The sequence below is a fragment of the Lissotriton vulgaris genome, chromosome 2_1 (genome assembly GCF_964263255.1).
Source record: "Lissotriton vulgaris chromosome 2_1, aLisVul1.2, whole genome shotgun sequence".
Taxonomy (NCBI): Eukaryota; Metazoa; Chordata; class Amphibia; order Caudata; family Salamandridae; genus Lissotriton; species Lissotriton vulgaris.
Window position 1 is genome coordinate 478,651,601 of NC_141687.1, and position 20,685 is coordinate 478,672,285.

General features: G+C 41.9%; 1 protein-coding gene across 1 annotated transcript in view; it reads right to left on the reverse strand.

The window, feature by feature from the left end:
* The window catches only part of TMEFF2 (transmembrane protein with EGF like and two follistatin like domains 2), an 804,247-nt gene that overhangs the window by 405,276 nt on the left and 378,286 nt on the right, over window positions 1–20,685 (reverse strand). Inside the window, exon 5 of the mRNA XM_086955395.1 lies at window positions 15,381–15,477. Coding sequence (XP_086811521.1) covers window positions 15,381–15,477 — 97 coding nt within the window. The remainder of the gene's footprint in view (window positions 1–15,380; window positions 15,478–20,685) is intronic.

Sequence of the window (20,685 nt, forward strand, 5' to 3'; positions counted from 1 at the left end):
ACAGCCAAAAACCACCAAATATACAAGCCCTTCCAACACAGCCAGATAGCCCTATAGGCAAGTACGACCCTGCCCGCTGAGGTGTTAGGGTATTATTGAGGTTTAAGTGTAGTTTTCAGATTACTATAATATACCGGTTAACAATGGCATGAAATGACTTGGATGATTGCGATGCTGGGTCTTTGGAACGGTCGTGTATTTAGGCGTTCCTGGTTTTCCCCTAGTACTAAACAAAGAACTGACCTGTATTGTTTGTGCTTGCCATGATTAGTGGTATGTTCTCACCCACAATGCATGCATATGTGGCGTGAGACACTCCAGGATTGATGCTGACATTTCTGCTCAAATGCATATAAAAATGTACTACGCATACCATCAATCATAAAACTGTTTTCCTGTCTAGAACACTTTTATATCTACTGAAATATTACATAGTTGTTTCCCAGACATATTTGCGGAGTCCCACACATAACTGTTCAGAAGAACTGATAGCAAAAAAAAGGATGCCAGGTCCATTGAGTTAAACAAACTAAGCTTTTAAGTAACCCTAGCCTCTGTATTACACCTGGAAATTCAAATAATACTTTTACATAATACAGCCTTTAGTGGTTTATATTGCTGTTCGACTTGAAGTAAAATTAAAAGGTTGAAAGATGATCAGGTTGATAACAAATTGGAGATGAGTATTCTATTACAAACTAACCTGGCATAATACATTACTTTTATCAATCAATCAGATATTGATAAAACACAACATTGTGTCTGGTTGGTTGGTAGAAGGTCATGCATTTGTTGTTGTATGCTGGTCCTTCATTGTGCAGGACTTTGAATGTGTGGGCCAGCATCTTGAACTAGCATTTGTTCTGGATCAGGAGCCTGAGGAGCTTCTTGAGGGGTGTGATGCGGACCCTTCTAGGGAGGTAAGGATGAGTCTTGACACTGAGTTTTGTATTGTCCGTAGTCTCTGCAGGAGGCGTGCAGCGATTCCTATGTAGAGTGTGTTCCCATAGTTTAGCCTGCTGGTGATGAGGGTCTGGGAGATGGTCCTTTTGGTGTTGGCTGGGAGCATCGGAAGATATTGCGGAGCATGCGCAGAGTGTGGAATCAGGCAGATACAACTGCATTTAGCTGTTTCTTCATAGATAGTTTGCTGTCTAGAAAGATGCCATGGTTGCAGGGGTGATCTGTCAGGAAGGAGTTGGGGTGGCCGGAGATCCATGGGCCCCCATGCATCTTTCAATAGTGAAGTGTTGTTCCCAAACATGCGGTTGTCCTTCCTTCACTCGGCGATGTCCATCATACATCTGTGGAAGTTGGCTCTGAAGGTGGAGGGATCTTCTGACAGCGAGAGGATCAGCTGGGTGTCATTGGTGTAAGAGGTGATGTTGAGTCCCTGTGATCTCATGCTGTCGGCCAGGGGATCATGTAGGTGTTGAACAGGGTGGGGCTGAGGGACGACCCTTGGGGAACACTGCAAATAATCTTCTTGGGTTCCGAGGTGAGCAGTAGGAGATGGATTCTCTGGGTTCTTCTGGTGAGGTATGAGGCAATCCATGTGAAGCTGTTTCCCTAGATTCTGATGTGGTGGAGTCTGCTGATCAAGATATGATGGGGGACAATGTCGAAAGTGGATGACAGGTCTAGGAGGATGAGGGCTGCTGTTTTACCATGGTCCAGAAGGGTCCTGTTGTCATCGATGGCTGCAATCAAGCCTGTCACTGTGCTATGGTTGGGTCAAAATCTGAATTTTGTGGGGTCCATGTGGTTGTTGAGTTCCAAGTGTCAAGTGAGTTGCTGGTTGATTGCTTTAAGGACTTTTGCTGGAAAGGGGAGCAGAGATATGGGCCTTAGGTTCTGCTAGGCCGACGGATAACTTCTTTAGGAGGGGCCTCACTGCAGTTTGTTTTCAGTCGTTAGTAAAGAAGGTCGAGGTGATGGAGGTGTTCAGGACTTTCTTGAGCTCATCGCCAATCTTCTTGCTACCAAGGTTCAAGATGTGGTGGGGATCCATGGGTGCTTCTAAGTGCACAGAGTTCATGATGGAGATCTTGGCTTGAGTGTTGTGGAGGTCTGAGTGGGTGAGCAGGTGTTTGGATTTTGTGTTCATGGGTGGGAGGGGATTGATGCTGATGGTGGCAGTAGGTGTGAGGTTTGAAGTTATCATAGATGGCTGAAAGAACTACCCATGGAGTCCATATCACTTTACTGGACTCCATGCCTTTGTCTGCTTTTTTGATCAAAACACTCGTTTTTTAACACTTCTAATGTTATGAAATAAAATTCTGGTCAAAGGTTAAGTTAAAATCAAAGTTCAGATTTGTATGTAAAAAAACTGAATGGAACACATAGTACAGCTCTGTTTCTTTTTTTTTACTAAAATGAACTGTTTACCCAATCTACCTTTCAGTTTCCAACTCTAGTAGAAATAACTCAATCCAAGTCTCAGGAAATAACTCAGTAATTCAGGACCCTCCAAAAAGTGTGAACCTCTCTGGTGGGTTCCAAGTTATACAGAAGTGGGGTTCCCTTGGCCATTGAGTGAGAGCTCTTGTACAAAAGCTTTACCCAGAAAGAACAGATCTGCATTTCGGATCAAATTACATTTGCCTCCAAACTGAATGCAAATAAATGTATCCTTACAAGGGAACTACACAGAGGCACTACCTTGTCTAGTCTTTGAAATCAGGGTAGAAATCCAGTTATCTCACCAGAAAATCAGTAAGGCAATCTCACAAATTTTTGTGGCACACTATTATCCATTTTTTAAGCTTCCTTTGTGCCTGTACCTTGTGTGGCAAAGCTCTGTGCTTTGAAACCAAAACCAAGCAGCTAGTTAGCCAGATTTTACAGTAAAATGTTGAAAGAGTGTGACAAACTCTCATCCTTGCAGGAATAACAAGCCCACAACACCAGTCAATATGTTTCTCAAAGAACCATTGCAAGAGCCAGAAGAGTCTCTATAATAGGCTTTGTCTGTCTAATTGCCATGTTCAGTGTAAGCTCCTTAACAACCAGTATTGAGCCATGGGAGACATCTTGCAGCTGGAAACAGCAGGCCAACCCTGACATCCACTGGATGGAAGCTGTGCGGTTCACAAACCCCTAGGTCAAGATTCATGAATACATGCTAGACCGAATACTGAGACTTTGTCCAAGACTTTCTATTTAACGTCAAAAACTCCGAGTTATTTAGTGCAAGGTGGTGTGCACAAACACGTTTATGACCATTCTTTAGATAGGAGACTCTTAGCAAATGTTAGCCCTCTCTACAACCCATTTCCGACTTGCTGAAGAACATGAAGAGAACTCGAAGATATAGATAATGTCACCGGGGGGATAACTTAGAGCCCACTGACCCCCGGTACCCCAGTGCTGTATGAAGGGTTTTTTTTTTAGGAAAGGCTAGAAAATATTGGGTGGGATGTTCTTGGTAGATTCTAATGTTTTTGTATGCATATTTGAAAAGAGTGAGCAACTAATGTAGCTGCAATTGTTAAAGGTGGGAGGGAGGTAGAAGAGAATAGAGCACTTAGGAAGTATTTCTGAATTTCCCAATACTCTGACATTCACCCGTTATATTTTGTCCCAAGAAACATAAGTGTCTACCATTGACAAGACAAATATGACTTAACTGTCTAATATGTCACATTTCCTATGGACCCTGAACCCTGGTGGCCTCAAAGAAATATGGATAATCCAGCCATGGCTGGCTTGAACCCACCTTTCAGCAAGTATAGGTAAAGCCCCGAAGGAAGAAATACGCAAACTTAAGGATGATCCTTGTGTAATGGGAGCCATCAGAAAATGCCTCCAGCCATTTTCAAAAGAAAGGGATGAAAACTTTTCTAGTCCAATTACCTGAGCAAAACAAAGCTAGGTCACTGAAGTGCACGCATAACACTTGGTGCATTTATGATATAGTAAAATCTAATTACTTTTATAATATCCCGTTGAATTTACCTCCCCTCCCCCTGCTTAGATTGGTAAAGCAAACATTAGCCTAGGGATGAAAACCAGTTGCATAAATCTTTGAATGGCTCTTAACCCATCCTTTAATACAATGCTACGGAAATAAAATGGTAAATCACAGCAACTAAGTAGGAAGAAAGTATTTATGCATGTGAAGGCATAATATGCTTAATTATTCCAAAAGTACCCAAGGTAGTATGCAGTGAATAACAAAATGTGAAGAGAAAAATAATAAAAAATAAGACAGACTAGATTAAGGGTGTCTGCCTGTTTTTGTGATCTTCCCAATATTTGTACTTTTATAGGACTCTAAATTCTAGTCCTATTAGAAAGTGAGCTTTGGGAAATTACTACACAGCTCCACGTGCATGGCTCTGACATCTAAAACGGTGAATGAGTGGCTATCCCAATTTGCATATGTACATTTAAGTAACGCAGAAACAATATGGTGCAGAATGTGCCCCAGGAGCACAATATTTAAATACCACACGTGACATGCAATGTAGCTTTTCTTTGCACACATGAGTAACTTTAAAAGCATTAATTCAGGCTATTGCTAAATCTGAGAAGGATATTTTTCCACATGTTTACAAGGCTACATTTGACAATAATTAAGTTGCCCGTAAATAGTGCTTTGATGTCTATCAGCTGTGCGCGCATAACGTAAAGGTAATATATCACCAATATTTAGATTGCAACGTCTCTGTGGAGACATAGCACAACATTTGCTATCACTGCATTAAGCTGCTGTAGGCTTTTATTATACTGAAAACCCATTTCTAAATAAAAGTGCTATTTAATTTAAAGACTTAGGAAATGCATCATTGCAATAGATATGAAACAGATTTCATTGGTAAATAGAGATTTTTGTTCAATTTGGTGAGGTGTGTAATATGTTTACTGGAAGACAGCAATGACCTTAGCCTGCTGGCAAGAAGGCAGGAGGGGGATTTATTTAAACGCCATACACTGGAACGTGGGGGGCAGGAGGCAGAGGTAGCGGAATACATCATAGGCTGCGGCCGGGATATTTGGGTTGTTGGTAGTTCAGAGAATCCCAGGCAATCTATTTCCATTCTTAATCAGGCAGGGACTTGGACCCAGAAGCAACCAAGATAACATTAAAGGGGAGACCGTGAATGTGAATTAAGAACTCCACCCACTAACACTGAGGTGCGTCTATCATGGACGATCCCCACACAAGGGTTTACTTGGTATTTATGTTATGTTATGTTAATTATATTTTTATAGCGCACTGCTGCCCCAGCAAAGGGGCGTGCAGGCGCTCAGACAGGTACTATAACATAACACGCATAAAGAAAAGAGAAAACAAGGGGGGAGCGGCTAATCAGAGACAGGAAACAAAAAAGTTTTAATAGCACGCCTGAAGGTGAACAGGTCATTCAGAGCTCGGATGTGCACCGGGAGCGAGTTCCACAGTCCCGCGGCAAGAGCGGCCGCTCTTACACTAAAACAGCAAGAAGTGTTTCACATTAAGGAAGATTTAGGTAAGAGATTTTTCTTAAGACTGGATAGGGAGTCGTCACTAATCACTTGCAAACGCTCCTGAGAGAAAAACTATCATTAGCCCCTGAAAACACAATTGCACTAGAAAGAAAAGGCCTGTTGCTGTGTCTGCCCGGGAGTTACTGATGCCTTGCAACTTGATCTCCACTGTACCCAGCTTTAGAAGTGGTTTTCAAAGGGGAGGGCTTCTGCACTTGCCTAACCTGTGAGGGATAAAAGTCAGAGCAGCTTGAAAGAATAACCAGCACACTAGATAGGACTATGAGCTAGACTCGAAGCAGTGGCGGCTCCTCCCCTAAGGCAGGGAAGCTTCGCCCTACTGCTGTCAGCAGTGGAAATAAAGGAAAAATAAAGTGATAATAATTGATTGTTATTATCATTTTATTTGTTCCTGCTTTGGCGTCTTTGTGGGGCGGGGCTGCTCTGCTCTCAGAGCAGGGGGGAGGAGTTGTGCGCACACTGTAAGTGCACAATGACTAATTGGGCGGCCCTCTCCGGCCGGACAAAAAGTCGTGAGCACTTTGCATGTTCTCCACCCAGGCTGTCATGTCCAAGCTAGCATTCCCTGGCAGAGTGCTAAACCACAGCACTCAGATCAATCACAATGCTGCATTGCAGTGTTGTGATTGGCTTTGGGTTGCCTGGAAGCCTTCTTGCTTTCTGTTCCGGAGCGGAGGGATGAAGATGAGGGACAACTTGGAGACGTGAGGTGGTAAGTTTTTTTTCCTTTACCTCCTTCACCCCCTCCTTCCACCCCACCATCCCCGATCTGAGCCAGTTGCCACAGGCTGAAAGCCCTGGCTTCAGACAGTGATTGACCTCTACAGGCTGCGGTCCGGATCACAGCAGGCTCCCCAGCTGATGTGGAGCTTTAGGAGCGACTGAAATTAATACAGCGATCATTTGAAGACATTGAGCCTTCTGGGTCTAACAAGAAGCAGGGCAGAGAGATATTCCTGCCTCTTGGATCCGTGGCTTTCATCCCACAGACGAATGCTTGGGATATTGGGTGCATTGGAGGGTAGCAGTCTAAAAGTTTAAATATTCTGCACCTGCTGTCCCAGCCTGTGTGCAGCGGAAGAATGCTGGTACCTGCTCTTTACTTTTGGTGCAAGACTGACAACTGACAGCCACTTTTAGTGATGCACATAGACTAACAGTAGCTTTCATGCCACAATTGCTCCTTTGGGCATTTTTGTCACTTTCTGCACAAATGCCTACCTCCTGATCTACTTATCTAATTGTTTGTGTTTTTGTAAATGTAATCATTAAAATGGTCATTGCATCACCCACTGTTTTCTCAACTGTGTTTTGTTTGCTGATTTTAATGTCGTATTGGGCTACTTAAATACCTAGCACACATCTGTCAGGTGAAAATACTTTTGTTTGTGGCATTGCTACTTTCTCCTCTAAACTGTATTCTACTTAAAGAGCCACATTGTTAGACGTCCTTAGTGTGTACTCTCTTCAGTAAATAAACCAGAATCTCACACCAGAGACTTATTTTAATATGCAACTTGAAAGAAGTTGAAGACTTGACATATATGAATGGGGGAAAATTTGTATATAGAAACAGTAAACTACCAGAGTCCTTCAAAGCACAACTTCACCCCTGGTGTTTGTTCTGGACAGGCCTCATCTAGTAAGCTCAACCCGATAATGGCGATAAAGGGGAAAATATTAGGGCTTGCAACTAAATTCCCAGGCGATAGATATGCTAGATTTTTGAAAAGGTATATGCCCAGGCAGACTTATACTACAAGGAGCTGGCTAAATCTTAACACAACATGATCATAACAGATGATAACCACATGAATGATAAAGAACAATTAATACAACAGACTGCTAAGATATAAAAAATATATTTTTAATCTCGATACGTTTTTTTAAAAGAATAACATAGTAAAATGATTCAGAAAATGTTGCTATGTAAATATAATGAATTTGATACAATGATTATGAAATAACAAATCCGATACATTTTTTTTAAAAAAAGGACAAACAAATATAAAAATCTAATTTCCAGGGTATTCCTTCAGATATTGTTAGACTTGGGCTGTGTCAGGACTCTGGTAGTTTACTGTTTCTATATACAAATTTTAAAAAAACGTATCGAGATTAAAAATATATTTTTTATATCTTAGCAGTCTGTTGTATTAATTGTTCTTTATCATTCATGTGGTTATCATCTGTTATGATCATGTTGTGTTAAGATTTAGCCAGCTCCTTGTAGTATAAGTCTGCCTGGGCATATACCTTTTCAAAAATTATTGTTTCCCTGACCCAGGAGCTAGATCCTAACAGGGGGTCCCTGATACTTACCCAAAAGATAGATATGCTAGACACATAGAAGTAGACTCTCCTACAAAACGTGACTGGTTATCTTCTAACTGTGGCGGTGATGAGCAAAGATCCCTCTTTAATATTGCGCCGATTCAAAAAGGGTTCTGATTTTAAGAAATATCTTACAGTTTGTAGATGGCTTTTTCCCTTTCCATGTACCTACCCTCTTACTTTTAAGCCACGCCTCTTTGTCTTCCTTTCTTTTCAAGTTATCCTATGCTCTTTGTGTGTTTTTCTTAAAGCTGTAAAGAAGCTCCTATCTCACGTACCCTGAAGTGCATGCACCGCCTCCCTGCAGGGGGTCTTTCCTACAGCTCACAATGCTATTTCTTTTTCTTTAAATGTCATTTTCAAGCGTCCTTTCTCTCCCCAGCCTCCTGGTCAGGATATACGCTCAGCTGAAGGGAACACACGGCCCCGCCCACTCCAGTGCCCTCTGCGGCTTGCAATAGGAACAGACCCTTCTTTTCTGTCTGTGGCTGTAAGCTCGATGCTAACTTCAATTAAAACAGCCGTCACTATCGGCGTTTCTGCAGCATTAATTATATATATTTCAAACGCATATAAAATGCACTTACACAACAGTTCTAAATGGTTTCTCTTACGAAGTCCCTAATAGGTATGATTCTGAGATAGATTCTGAAGCCGAGTTTGCTCGCACTGCAACAAACGATACATCAATTACATGTCATAGTTGCTGTGTTCTTAATAGAAAAATGTCAATTAATTCCAGGCAATCGCATAGATACCGTTTTGGAATTAGTCAGGGCTGGGTTAACCATTAAGTAAAAAAGGCAGGTGCCTGGGGCATCAAGGGAAGGGGTGCTCCACAGTAATGTTGCATGGGCGGATTTACCATGGAACACATGGTGCAAAACTGCAAGGTGCAGCTGATCCGATAAATAAAGTGGAAGTATACAAAAATAAACATTATATTCCATCATACTGTAAGTTTATTTTCTTTCGAAAAGTCCAATTTTATTTTATAGTTAATTATTGTTTATATTTTGAATTAGATATATATTGAGGCGCCAAAATCTTTTAAGTGCTTAGGGCCTTTAAATGTCTTTACCCGGATCTGGAATTAGTGATGGTGAACAGAGGGAAACAATGCTCATCTTTTATAACAAGTCAATTTTGAAGGTTCCACTTAAAATCCTATTCCTCCCGTCCACTTCATGGTAACTTATTAAAATAAAACGTGTCTTCGTGGCACAGCTTTTAAGCATGTACCTGAAGCATATGGCACATTGAGAGGAAAGACTGATGGGTGCAAGGAGCATACTCCTTCTGCACCCTGCACTGTGCACCACTCACAGCAATGTGTCAGCTGGATACATTTGCCTAAAAGAAATAACACTGATATCTCAGAGCCAAGTAATCCACCAATCTCATCAACACAAATGCATGAATATAAGGGCATACAGATCAACAATCTCTTCATATGTGTCTACATACAATGGCAAATTAAGGTTAACTAGAGCGTGCACATTAACCATCTCCTCATATGGGTAAACAATGGGGTTGATTTTGCTGTGACCACGAAAAGAGGGTGAGCTTAGTGTCCACTGGAGGGTAGGCCAACTGGCCCCATTCTAGAAGGACCCTGGCAGTCGTAGGCCAGTGAAGGGCCATTGTAGGCACGCTTCACATCGTGCTTCGATTACGCACCTTCTTCTCTGTAAGCACTGGAGAGTAAATAGGGCACAGTAGCCATGGGAAAGCCTCGCTAAGAGGCCTGCCTATGAACTGGGTCTCCCTGTGTGTGACATGGGCAGCCACAAAATGAGGGTGAGTGCTGGAGACAATGCGCAGTGGGAGTTGGCACACTGGCTGCTTTGTCATGCAAGAATCCCCATGATAAAAATACAAGCACAGTACCTTCGGCTCACTGCTCATCAGTCAGGAATTATGGGTACCAGAACGTGACTGTACATTTACAGAGGGACTTTTTCTACTCCTAAAGGTGCAGCCGCTGTTTTTCAAATCTAACCTGATGTGCCCAATTGACAAAAATGCAGAAATATTTGCATCATAAATATTTACCGCTATTCTGAAGATCCCAGATGTGCATCTGGGAATATAAGTATGTTGTACATTTCTTGGGATACAACTACTCTTTAGTAGGTATTACTGCCATGGTTCACAGTTCAGACAAAAAAAAGCAGAAAAATGTATTCCCAAATTAGGCATTTGCACATTACACATTTTCCCATTTTCTCTGCCAATGTTTTCTGTTTCCTTTTAGGGAGGAACCATCCCCGACACTCCCTGAAAAGACGGGACTGCTGGTGTACGACTTAGGTGACGTGTAAAAAACATTTTGAAAGATTGCCAATACCTACACCACGTTCCCAGCAGTTACATTCCTGCCCTTTCACTGAGAATAACCCCCAGACACCCCTAAACCAAAGCTTATGACTGGAAAACATGCCCTCTCATTGTACTGTCTGCAGCAGTAAGTGAGCTTTGCAGTTGCAAATTCCACAAATCTAGAAACTTTTATTCAGGATTTGAGAATTCTTACAGCAAGTTTAAATGCTACGGTGGAAAGGGGAACATCCTTTACAACGAAACCCTTACAACGCTGTACCATTACAACGCAGGTTTCGACTTTCGCTGGAGGGCGCTCTAGGATAGGGAATAGTTTAATTTACTATCCAACACCTTCCCTACTATCCACGGGGACTGGAGTTGGAATAGTAAATTAAACTATTAACTATCCAGCGCCCCCCAACGCAAGTCGTTGTAACGACTTGCGTTGTAAAACCTGTGTTGTAACGGTACGCCTGGTAATACCACACGTTGTACCGTCATACATCCCGGTGGAAAGCTTCATTACATCTGCAATGGTAGGGCCCACTATTCTCAGAGCCTAGAACATCCCAAGCTGTATTGTAACCTTACCTCCTTTTCTTAAAGAAATGAATGGCTCAGCTTCTGGAAGCTCTCCAAAAATTCATCTGCTTGAGGAAAGTCATGATCTGTCCTCCGTTCTGGACACTGGCTTTGATAATATGAAGTATATTACAAGAGCCATACTAAAATTCTACTTGTAGAATGGGTTCTAGCCTTCATCAATGTCAAATGAGCACTTCTAGTTCACCATAGCTCCAGGACCATAAAATGACTCTATTGATTTATTAGCCCAATTGCTCCTGTTTTTACCAGTGGTCACTTGATGGTGTACTTAGTTTTAAGATCAAGCCTCGACCTGTTGTATCTCTTCTGTGGGCTTTTGGCAGACCCACTGATTGCCATTGGCTGCTCTCTGTGGGATTTAGAAATACTAGCTTGTTATTGGTGCCTTTGTGAACATGTCCCTCCTGTGTGTTCATAATTCCCTCCCTGGCGATTTCACTAGGAGAATATTTTAGTTGGCCATCACACTGTACACCATGTGATGGCCTCTTCTCCCTCCTCCCTTATGGCCACTGCAGCCTTATAAATCGCTTGGTTCCCTCCCACCTCGCTGCTCCCAGCTGCACGCGTCTTCATAAGTGCTCCTTGTTGCACAACTCATTTATAATTGTTGGGGTGCAGCTTTCCCACCTACAAGTTTTTAATCAATTGTAACATACATAAACTCTCAGTACGGTGCCCATTTCATGAGCGCCGCACCTTATTGTTTACTTTTTGTTGTAAGCGCTCATGTTTCCGAGGACCGCCATCCCTTTATTTCTGTAAATTCCTTTGCGGGTACCAGACTTTTCATTTTGGTGTTTCCTTTCCCGCGGTCATTTGGTTTCATATCTGTTCAGCAGATCTGCAGGAGATGGGGGACCCAAAATGACCACAGAGCAGCTCCGCATCATATCCTCCGTAGTCCCAGAAGTGTAGGTTGGCACTCTTACATAGTAGAGGAAGTATTTCATATGGGAGGGGGCACACAGAGGGTCGGAATAAAATGCTTGATAATGCACCTGTATATTACGTTTTTCTAAAGCTGTCCCTTTTTAAATGTTTTCGAAGAAAGGCTGGCTACGAGGTGTGCTTTCCCACTTAGTACAGAGTTTCAGCGAGTCTGGCTATATCTGTCTGGTTATCTGTCTGCATTTCTGCCTACTGTAGGCGTTTAAATGTGGATGAATGTCGCACACTTTCAACAAATTACTCTTAGTTGATCGATATGTGTGCTGCTCTGTATTAATGCCTGCCAAGCATTACTGAATGAACTGAATTAAGGCCTAACACCACGAGGGCTGTTAGGGCTACAGTGCGCACTACTTGAATCTAAATTATAAACATTCAAAAAAGCTTTTCCAATTAATCCAGAATATATTTAGTACATTTATTTAGGTCATCATAGAATCATACAATCAAAAGACTGATCATAGAATTAATTCATATGTCATTTAAAATATACATTATTTTTGCAATGCTTCATGAACCACCACCCAATGCATTTCGGGACGTCCTTGTCCCTTCGTCAGGGGTTCAGGTTGTCAACTAAAAAGAACAAGGAAACAATATAAAACGATGCCATATTGCAGGTACAGTATACACGGAACACGCAGTTCTTACCCAAAATATTGTGTTTTATTGACTTTACAGCCTTTGTCTGTTTTTTCAAGATTTATGATTTTGACTCATGTAAGTGTGTAAGTGATTTCCCTTTCTAACTACAACAGTCTGTGATGGCTATTATGGGCCATCGCCAACAATAATTTAAAACTTAGTACACATGCTGGTGGAAGCCTCAAGTTGTGTTGTTTTGTTATTTCTATTGCCCTTTGCAAGGCCTAAAGCATTATAGATGTTTTTAGTCAGCTGGGATTTTATCAAAAGGTGAACAAAGTAACTAGCTCATGTTACTTCTAACACACATGCATCTTTGAATTCGTTATATGACTAATGTCTGGAAGTTGGATTGTTGAATTGGATCCATGTAAATGCTATTGCTTTAAGTTGTGCTATCTTATCACCTTTTATATAGCGCTTTGTGTCAGTATTATGGCGCTGTGGCGCTTTTTAAGTCTGTGCTCGCTTCCATACAGAGGGGCAGATTTATGATAACTGGCGCATCCCCAGGGATGCGCCAGTTATTTTGCGCCGCTGCTCCGCCACCCATGGTGCGCCGCATTTACAATGCGGCGCACCATGGGGCAAAAACGGCACAGATGCGTGACGCATCTGTGCCGTTAAGGTGTCGCATTGCTGGAGTTGCGTCGCAAGCGCGACGCAGCTCCAGCAAGGCTCGGGGGTGCCCCATCTTAACAATGCTGCATCAAGACCTACGCCTGCTTCAAGCAGGCGCAGGGTTTTGACACAGCATTGGCCTGAAAGTGACTGAGTGAAATCTTATAGATTTCACTCAGCCACTTTTGCGAGGCGCACCTGCCTGGAACGCCCCCCATGCGCCGGAACGCCCACAAGCAGGGCAGGGCTTTACAACGTGACGCATCTGCCTAGATGCGTCACGTTGCAAATCGGTCGTAGGGATGCGCCACGTTTACGCCGCAGTTGCGTGACACAAACGTGGCGCATTCCCAACATAAATCTGCCCCAGAGTCTTAAAAGAGCATCAGTTGGTTGTATATGTTTGGTATTGGGCACTTACAAGACAGATGTAGAACGTTTAATTTAGAGGAGATTTGTGTCTGTTAATGTGAGAGTAAAATGCCTTTCATGTAGATCCTTACGGGAATTCTTGAGTGTGATGAAGGAGTTTGCCCTTTCGCTGCTTACCACGCATGTAACTGTGTAATTGCATATGGAAAATGATATTTCACTGTGATCCAAGCGTCCCATGTCTGGACTTAGTATAGGCTTTTGCATTTATGTATTTTAGTTCATGTACGGTGCGATGTTGACCCTATTCAAGGGTGCCAGTGCATTTGATCTAGCTGCAAAAACAGACTAACACACAGCAGAAGAAATCTCCAGCCAGGTGAAGAGGGGCAGTTTTCATTACAGCTACAATGTGCCTCTTGCTTTTTATTTTTATGTATTTCGGGTAGATTTGTTTTCTGTTCTCATATATTTATGAGATCACTGTGTTGAATGGAACGTGCTGAGATTAGCAAATAGAAGCAGCAGGAACTGTATCTACCACTTTTACTGTTAAATAGATGAACTGCAATTTGTAATAATATTTATATTTTCAGTAGCTTCCTTTTTTATTTTTAGCACACCTCCTATGTATTACCCAATGCAGATTGTGTATTGCTCACATACTGGATGACAACTAAAGCTGTGATGGGTCTACAGAGCTCGGCTGTGGTATGGTGGGCTGTTATGAGACACCCCAGTGTTCATCAGATGCCCCCTCCCTACACAGCCTTCAGACAGCGCAGATCACAGGGTGAGCACCGTGTGCCAGTGTCCACTTTAGGCCACAGTAGTCTTTGCCACTCTGATTGCCCCTTGTTTTCTTTCCACGAATGAGAGAGATCAGTGTGGGTAGAATGGGATTGCACCATCCTACGATGACAAGACTCTGCCTTTATAAATCATAATCTGGAGGCTTATATACATTTTGGAATTAACAACTGCATGGTAATATAGCATGGCAGATACAATCTACCCACCAAGAAAGACTAAACTCTGTTCTCTACAGAAGTCTTTCTTTATGTCACAGGGGTCGCTCTAAATAAAATGTGTTAATGCCTTTTTACAACATCCCTTATACAAGTGCAGGGCAAAAAAAATATAAATGTCCCGCATTTGATATGAAAGTGCACAATAATGCACTCTTTAAACTCCAGAAACGATTGCGACTAACAAAGTAAACCCTCAGACAGCAGGGGTCCACATTGTCAAAGATAAATACGTTCAGTGAAAAGGGGAGGAAACATACAAATTAACGAAGAGAAATTGGGACACAGGTGCATAAAACTGAGAGCAGGAATGCATAGTCAACCGGATGAAGGACTGACAAAAAACAGGCTCATGATTAAAGAGAGTACAAACGCGTTCCAAGTGACGTTCTGCTACAGTTTCGATTAATTACACTTAACCAGTGTTTTTTTGTTTGTATTTGCTTGTGGATTGTAATGATGTTTTTTTTTTTTTTGTGCTTTGTGCCGGCTTGATAAAAGAAACATTTACAGCCGCGTAAATCAACTCCAATCCAATATAAATCACATCGGTAAAAGACATTGTCATTTAAAACGGCAATACCTCTAATTCTCACAAATGCGAGACCAATTTGCATTGCAAATGCTGGTTTGTTTTGTTTCTCGTTACACTTGTTTGTCTCTTCCATCTCATAGTACCTTTCTGAGAGTGAAGTTATATACTCAGCCACCGAGAAGAGAGCCATCCGGGACCGTAGGGACCTTTGAATAAGCTTTCGAATACTTTTATCTGGGTATTTTGTCATCTCAGTTTACAAACTTAAGCCTCTAATTTTTCTTCCACCCCTGTCTTGACAAAGGAATCCATATAGAAGGTATTTAGTGAATTATATAATAAAATGTAATTGCAGCAAACTAAAACACCTTGGAAATATATTGACATGCACCATGACGTGATAACCAGTTGAAGACAATAGGTGTACAAATCACTTCTCATAATAGATAATATTTGTAACTAATTACCAAACATCCTCAGCATCTTCGTCACACTCTGCTCCAAACTGGCAAATGTCGCAAGTAGATGTTTCATTCTCGCTGGTTTCCCCGGATCCTTCACTGCCTGCAAGAAACCACAAGACAAGAATGTGAGCTTGGAAGTTTGAAGAGTGCCAGCCGTGGGCATTGGAGCAATCACATCAGAATGTAACACTGAGCAAGTTGCAGATTTGATCATGTTATCATCTCTTGTTCATATGCTCTCCAGTACCAAAATGCATAGTATAAGAAGGCACAATGTTGTATGTTAAATCTAGTCTTGTCCAGGCTTTGATGTTGGTACTCCTCTTTCTAACCTTAGATTTGAATTTCAAAACTTATTTCTAAATGAACCCCATTTGGCACAATTGGATGCACCACACACAAGCCTTCTCCTTTACAATCTGACAACTTCAGTCGAAGGGATTCTTAAGACAAGACATTATGCTGTAAAATTAACAAAAATCCCAGTGGAAATCGCTATTCGATTAGGTGCATACATTGTTACATTATGTAGAAAGTCTAATGTGTTAGCAGAGCATCAGATTGCCTCCAGAGGATGACAATTAGAAGACAGTAGTGATATGTGAAAGGCGAAGATTACTGTTGATAGTGGAAAATATGATGTGGGAAAATATAGTTATTCAAAATAAGTAGCTACATTGCCCCCTATTACATGATGTCTTCTACCATACGCAGCTCCTGTTCTGTGGGAGAACGGGGTCAGTGGGGCTGGTGTGGCTCCACGAAGTACTAAAATGTGCAGTGGGAAAGTAAGAGGGACTTCGGAACAAACCCCCAAGCTCTGGTCTTGTAACACCTTAGCAGCTATGGAACGTCCAGCTCCAGTGCTGAACGTTCCATTGCGCAGGTGCAGTTGGAATGTCCAACGGCCGACGGCAGCACTCCTGAGGTAGTGGTGCCGTCGGCCGTTGGACTGGCGCAGCACTTATGAGGTTAAGTACATTATGAATTTAAATTCATACTCTAAGTACAAACCGCAGTTTATGGCTGGCTAAATTAATGATGCAAATAAAGCAGCAAAGATGCTCACGAGGGTAGGGTGTGTGAGCAGAGTGCAACAGGCAGTTCTCAAGATCTCTGAATTTCAAATGCCCCCACTCCATGTAAAGGTGCATGGAAAAGAGTTGCATCAGGATGAGTCTTGGTGCCGTGGCATCTACTTCACAATTGTTTGAGTGTAAAATTTCCGATAGAGGGCACTGATTAGAAAGATGAGAGTTTGTCAGCTGGTGGCATTAAAGGGTATCCACAAGAAGCGGAGGTGGGGCAGAGATGCCAGAGCATCATCAAAGCACCATGAGACTTCAGTGGAGGGGTGATGCTCAACGCACTGTCAGCCAAAGGTGAATAGGGAGGCATAGGAGCTGGAAGGTCAGCATTGAATGAATTACTCTAAATGATCTGAGACATGACTACTGCAAATCTTAGTACATCAAGAGTTTTAGATAATCTATCCACAGCTATAGTTTGAAGAACGCTGATCAACCTAGTCATGATGTTGATTTGTAGTCAAAGGGACAGGTCCAACCAAATGGTAATGCCAAGATTGCTTATCACGTTCATGGTGGTGACGGGGCACTACAACTCTGACCCTTTTTAAAAGGCAGGGATGTATGGACTGAGTAGGAGAATGTCAATAGTGGGAGCACCAAGGTGGCTGACTGATGGCCTCTGGTGATTCACACTAGACTTTGTACTTATCCAGATGTGTAGTAGTGATGTGTTTGAACATGAAAAGGATACAATTTGCTAAAGGAGTGATGTTGTGACCTAGTGACTGGAACTGCTGGCTTTTGTACTTTAGGATCCAGTGGTGAATCCTGGCCTCGGCCCTTGACTCAACATCGTGTGATTCAGGGCAATTCATTTAATTTCCCTATGCCTAAAAACATATAATGTGTGAATTGTATGTGTGCAATACCCACTCGATGTACGTGATCTTGTAAATCATCCTCCATTCCTCCAAATAATGTACAGGGCTCCTTTACTTTCAAATTAAGTTTGCGTTATTTGTATACCAGTACTGAGTACATACATTTTGGCAATGTACAATCATGCCTCATTGGATGTTCCACCATCTGATAGATTTGCTGATGTTTGTTTTCTTGTAAACTGAATAGTTCATTATAATTTTCTAAATGTTGAAAGTAAGGTATTATTATTTATTTTAAATATTATTTACCTTTTATTAAGCGTAATTCCTTGGGGGATCTCTTAGTGCCGCAAAAACAGTCAAAGATTAGCCAAGCACAGTCCAGTTAGAGGTTGAACAGTCAAGTTTTAGGAAGTTTTCTAAACTGAACTAGGTTAGAACAGTCGCGAATGAAGAGTGGCTGCTTATTTCAGTGGTAGGGTGCCAGAAAGGAAAAGGCGCGACCACCCAGTCTGGTTTTGTTAATACGTTTGGCGCACAGAAGTAACTGGTCGCGAGATCTAAGTAGCCGGGTGGGAATATATGGCTGAAGTTTATTTTTCTGATAGTCTGGACCCCTTCCCTGCAAGGTATTAAAGACCAGAAAAAGGAGCTTGAATTGGGCACTTATTTTATGGGCAGCCAGTGGAGCTGGCGCAATACAGTTTCTGATGGAGATTGTGGAGGGAGGTTAAGGGCAATGTGTGTCGCTGAATTCTGCACCACCTGCAACCTGTAAAAGAGACCATCATTCATACTGACCATTAAGGCGTTTCCATAATCTATTGATTTTGAAATGGGCAATGTAGGTAATCTCTAACATGTTAGCTGATATCTATCTATCTATCTATCTATCTATCTATCTATCTATTTATCTATCTATCTATCCATCTCTCTATCTATCGTTCTATCTATCTATCTATCTATCACCTATATTACATACAATTTTCACTCGAGAAGTATAGGTAACATTTCTCCGATTCATTTTTTTTATGCGCATATTGTGTCAGAATCGAACAAAGCTCTATGTTGTATGCCCATGGCTGGAGCTCTTCATTCAAGCCATCAATGCAATTGCTTGTGTTGCTTTTACGTTTACCAGCATTACTGCTTTAACATTCATTTTGAAACTGTGTTGAGTCCTCCTGACTATCTACTTTATCGCTTGATCCCCCACTGTGGAGATGAGAGGCTTGATAAAGACAGGCGGCTTTGAAAGAGCTATTTTCTCCACAGCTCCTGCTGCTCTTCAGCTGTGGGCGCTCACCAGATGGGGCTATCTTGCAAGGTGCTCCATCAATTTTCATCCTTCCTGGAGTAGCTTTTACTTCCCTCAGTGCAGTGCATTTAGTTCTAATAAGACTCTGAAACCATCACAGATCAAACATCATTTTTTTGAGTCAACATTAAGGGCCATATCATGATCCCGTTCCGCGGCAGAGCATAGGCACATCAGCAGGCCATGCGGTCGTATATAACAAAACTAAATTGCCTATAATGCATCCTAACCATCAATAATCATGAGGGTTATTGCATATGCTGCAGATTCAATAGCCTGAAAGCATAGAGCAGTTCCATGTTCCCAAGTTGTGGTCTATGCAGCTAATTCCCAATTTTGGGCACATACTAAGTTAATGTACACGCTGTCGACAGGATGATTTTTTTTTAAGTGGTGCATGTCCCTTTATGCACCTCTGCACAGTTGCAGAATGAGACTGTACTAGGACTCCTGATTCAGTGTTAACCCCTTCGATGCTGGTGACGAGCCCAGCTCGTCATCAGCCACGGGTGACGTGTGCGGATGACGAGCTGAGCTCGTCATGTATTGCGGTTAATTGAAAACAGCCGCACAGCGCAGAAATCACCGCAGCAGCGATGCGGTTAAGAAACATTGGAATTCACACTACAAAGGATTACTACTGTAAACAATGATGCTAGAATTAATTGTCAGTGGTTGACTGCACTTTGGCGTAGCCCTATTACAAAATGTGCTGATTGGTCAAACAATATTCCCCAGTTTTGTTCCACCTCAACAAATCCCAGCAGCACTCACACTTACAGGACCATTACAAATAAACAAACGCCTTGGACTGAGTAGACCTTCCTCTTCAGTAGCACCGCCCCTTAAAAGGCTAGCGCTGTGAACAGGTCCCCTGCATCATAGTGGTGGCAGGAGCCTACTCTAACATCTCAAAAATTTTTACAAGGTACTCAACAAGGAGCATTTATTTGTTCTTTAGAGCAGTGACATTGAGCCTGGAGAAGCAGTGGTAGACATCTTTAAAGGCACAGCAAACTATTCAACGTTATCACAAAATTGGAGCCATTATTGAAACCATTTGAACATTAGAGCATTAATTGATTCTGGGCATCCAATCCACTGAGCTTTGCAGATATTCAATGAAAAATGAAGGACACAAATAAGAAGCTCCATGTCTAGCATTAGCAAATACAGTAGAAAATGAGGCTTTCGGGAATTTGTTTAGTAAAAGTGCTCACGTTTAAGCATCCAACTTGCAATAAATACTTCCATATTGAACATTTTTGTAAAGGCCTACAGTTAATATTTTTGTAATGAGTCTGGATGTATTTTCAAGAGGCTTCCCAGGTTTCATATCCTTATTTTTTTAATGTCTTCATGTATAGCATATACATATTGTGCACATTATGAACATTGTGAGAAGGTATTCCTCCGCTACATTGATGTGCCACTTAATCGATGAACTACATTGATTTGACCACTGCGTCGACTTCCACTACATCACGGGCCACTACATAGACTAATGTAAGCAATACAAATAAATTAAAGGAATTAAATTGAAGATAAGTGCTAATTCAAATGGTTCATTAAATAAACTAAGAATAGCATATTAAAACATATGGTTAAATAAAAATATAGAATTGAGTCATAGAGTTTCCCCCTCGTGATACATAGGGTTAATTAAAAAAAAATATATTTATCACTCTAAAGAAGGGCAACATAATTCGAATTACCTTACAAAAAGAGTATTTGAGATGCAGTTAGGAGGTTCTCCTCCTGGGACATCATATTTTCGTTTTCTCTGTTTATTCAGGAAATTAACTTTCATTTTAATTACACGCAGCACACAAGGACGCCATCTGCAATCACCACCACCTCATCAGGGCAGCCAAGAGGACCTCCTTCTAAGACAGCCTCCACAACAACGCACACAATAGCAAGAAGTTCTTCAACATCACAAAGGAACTCTCCAACACCAGCTCCAACACTAATGACATCCCGCTGTCGCAAGCCCTGTGCTACTCCCTTGCCACCTCCTTCCACCGCAAGATAGCAGACATCCACGACAACTTCAACACCAGGCAGCCCCAACAGAC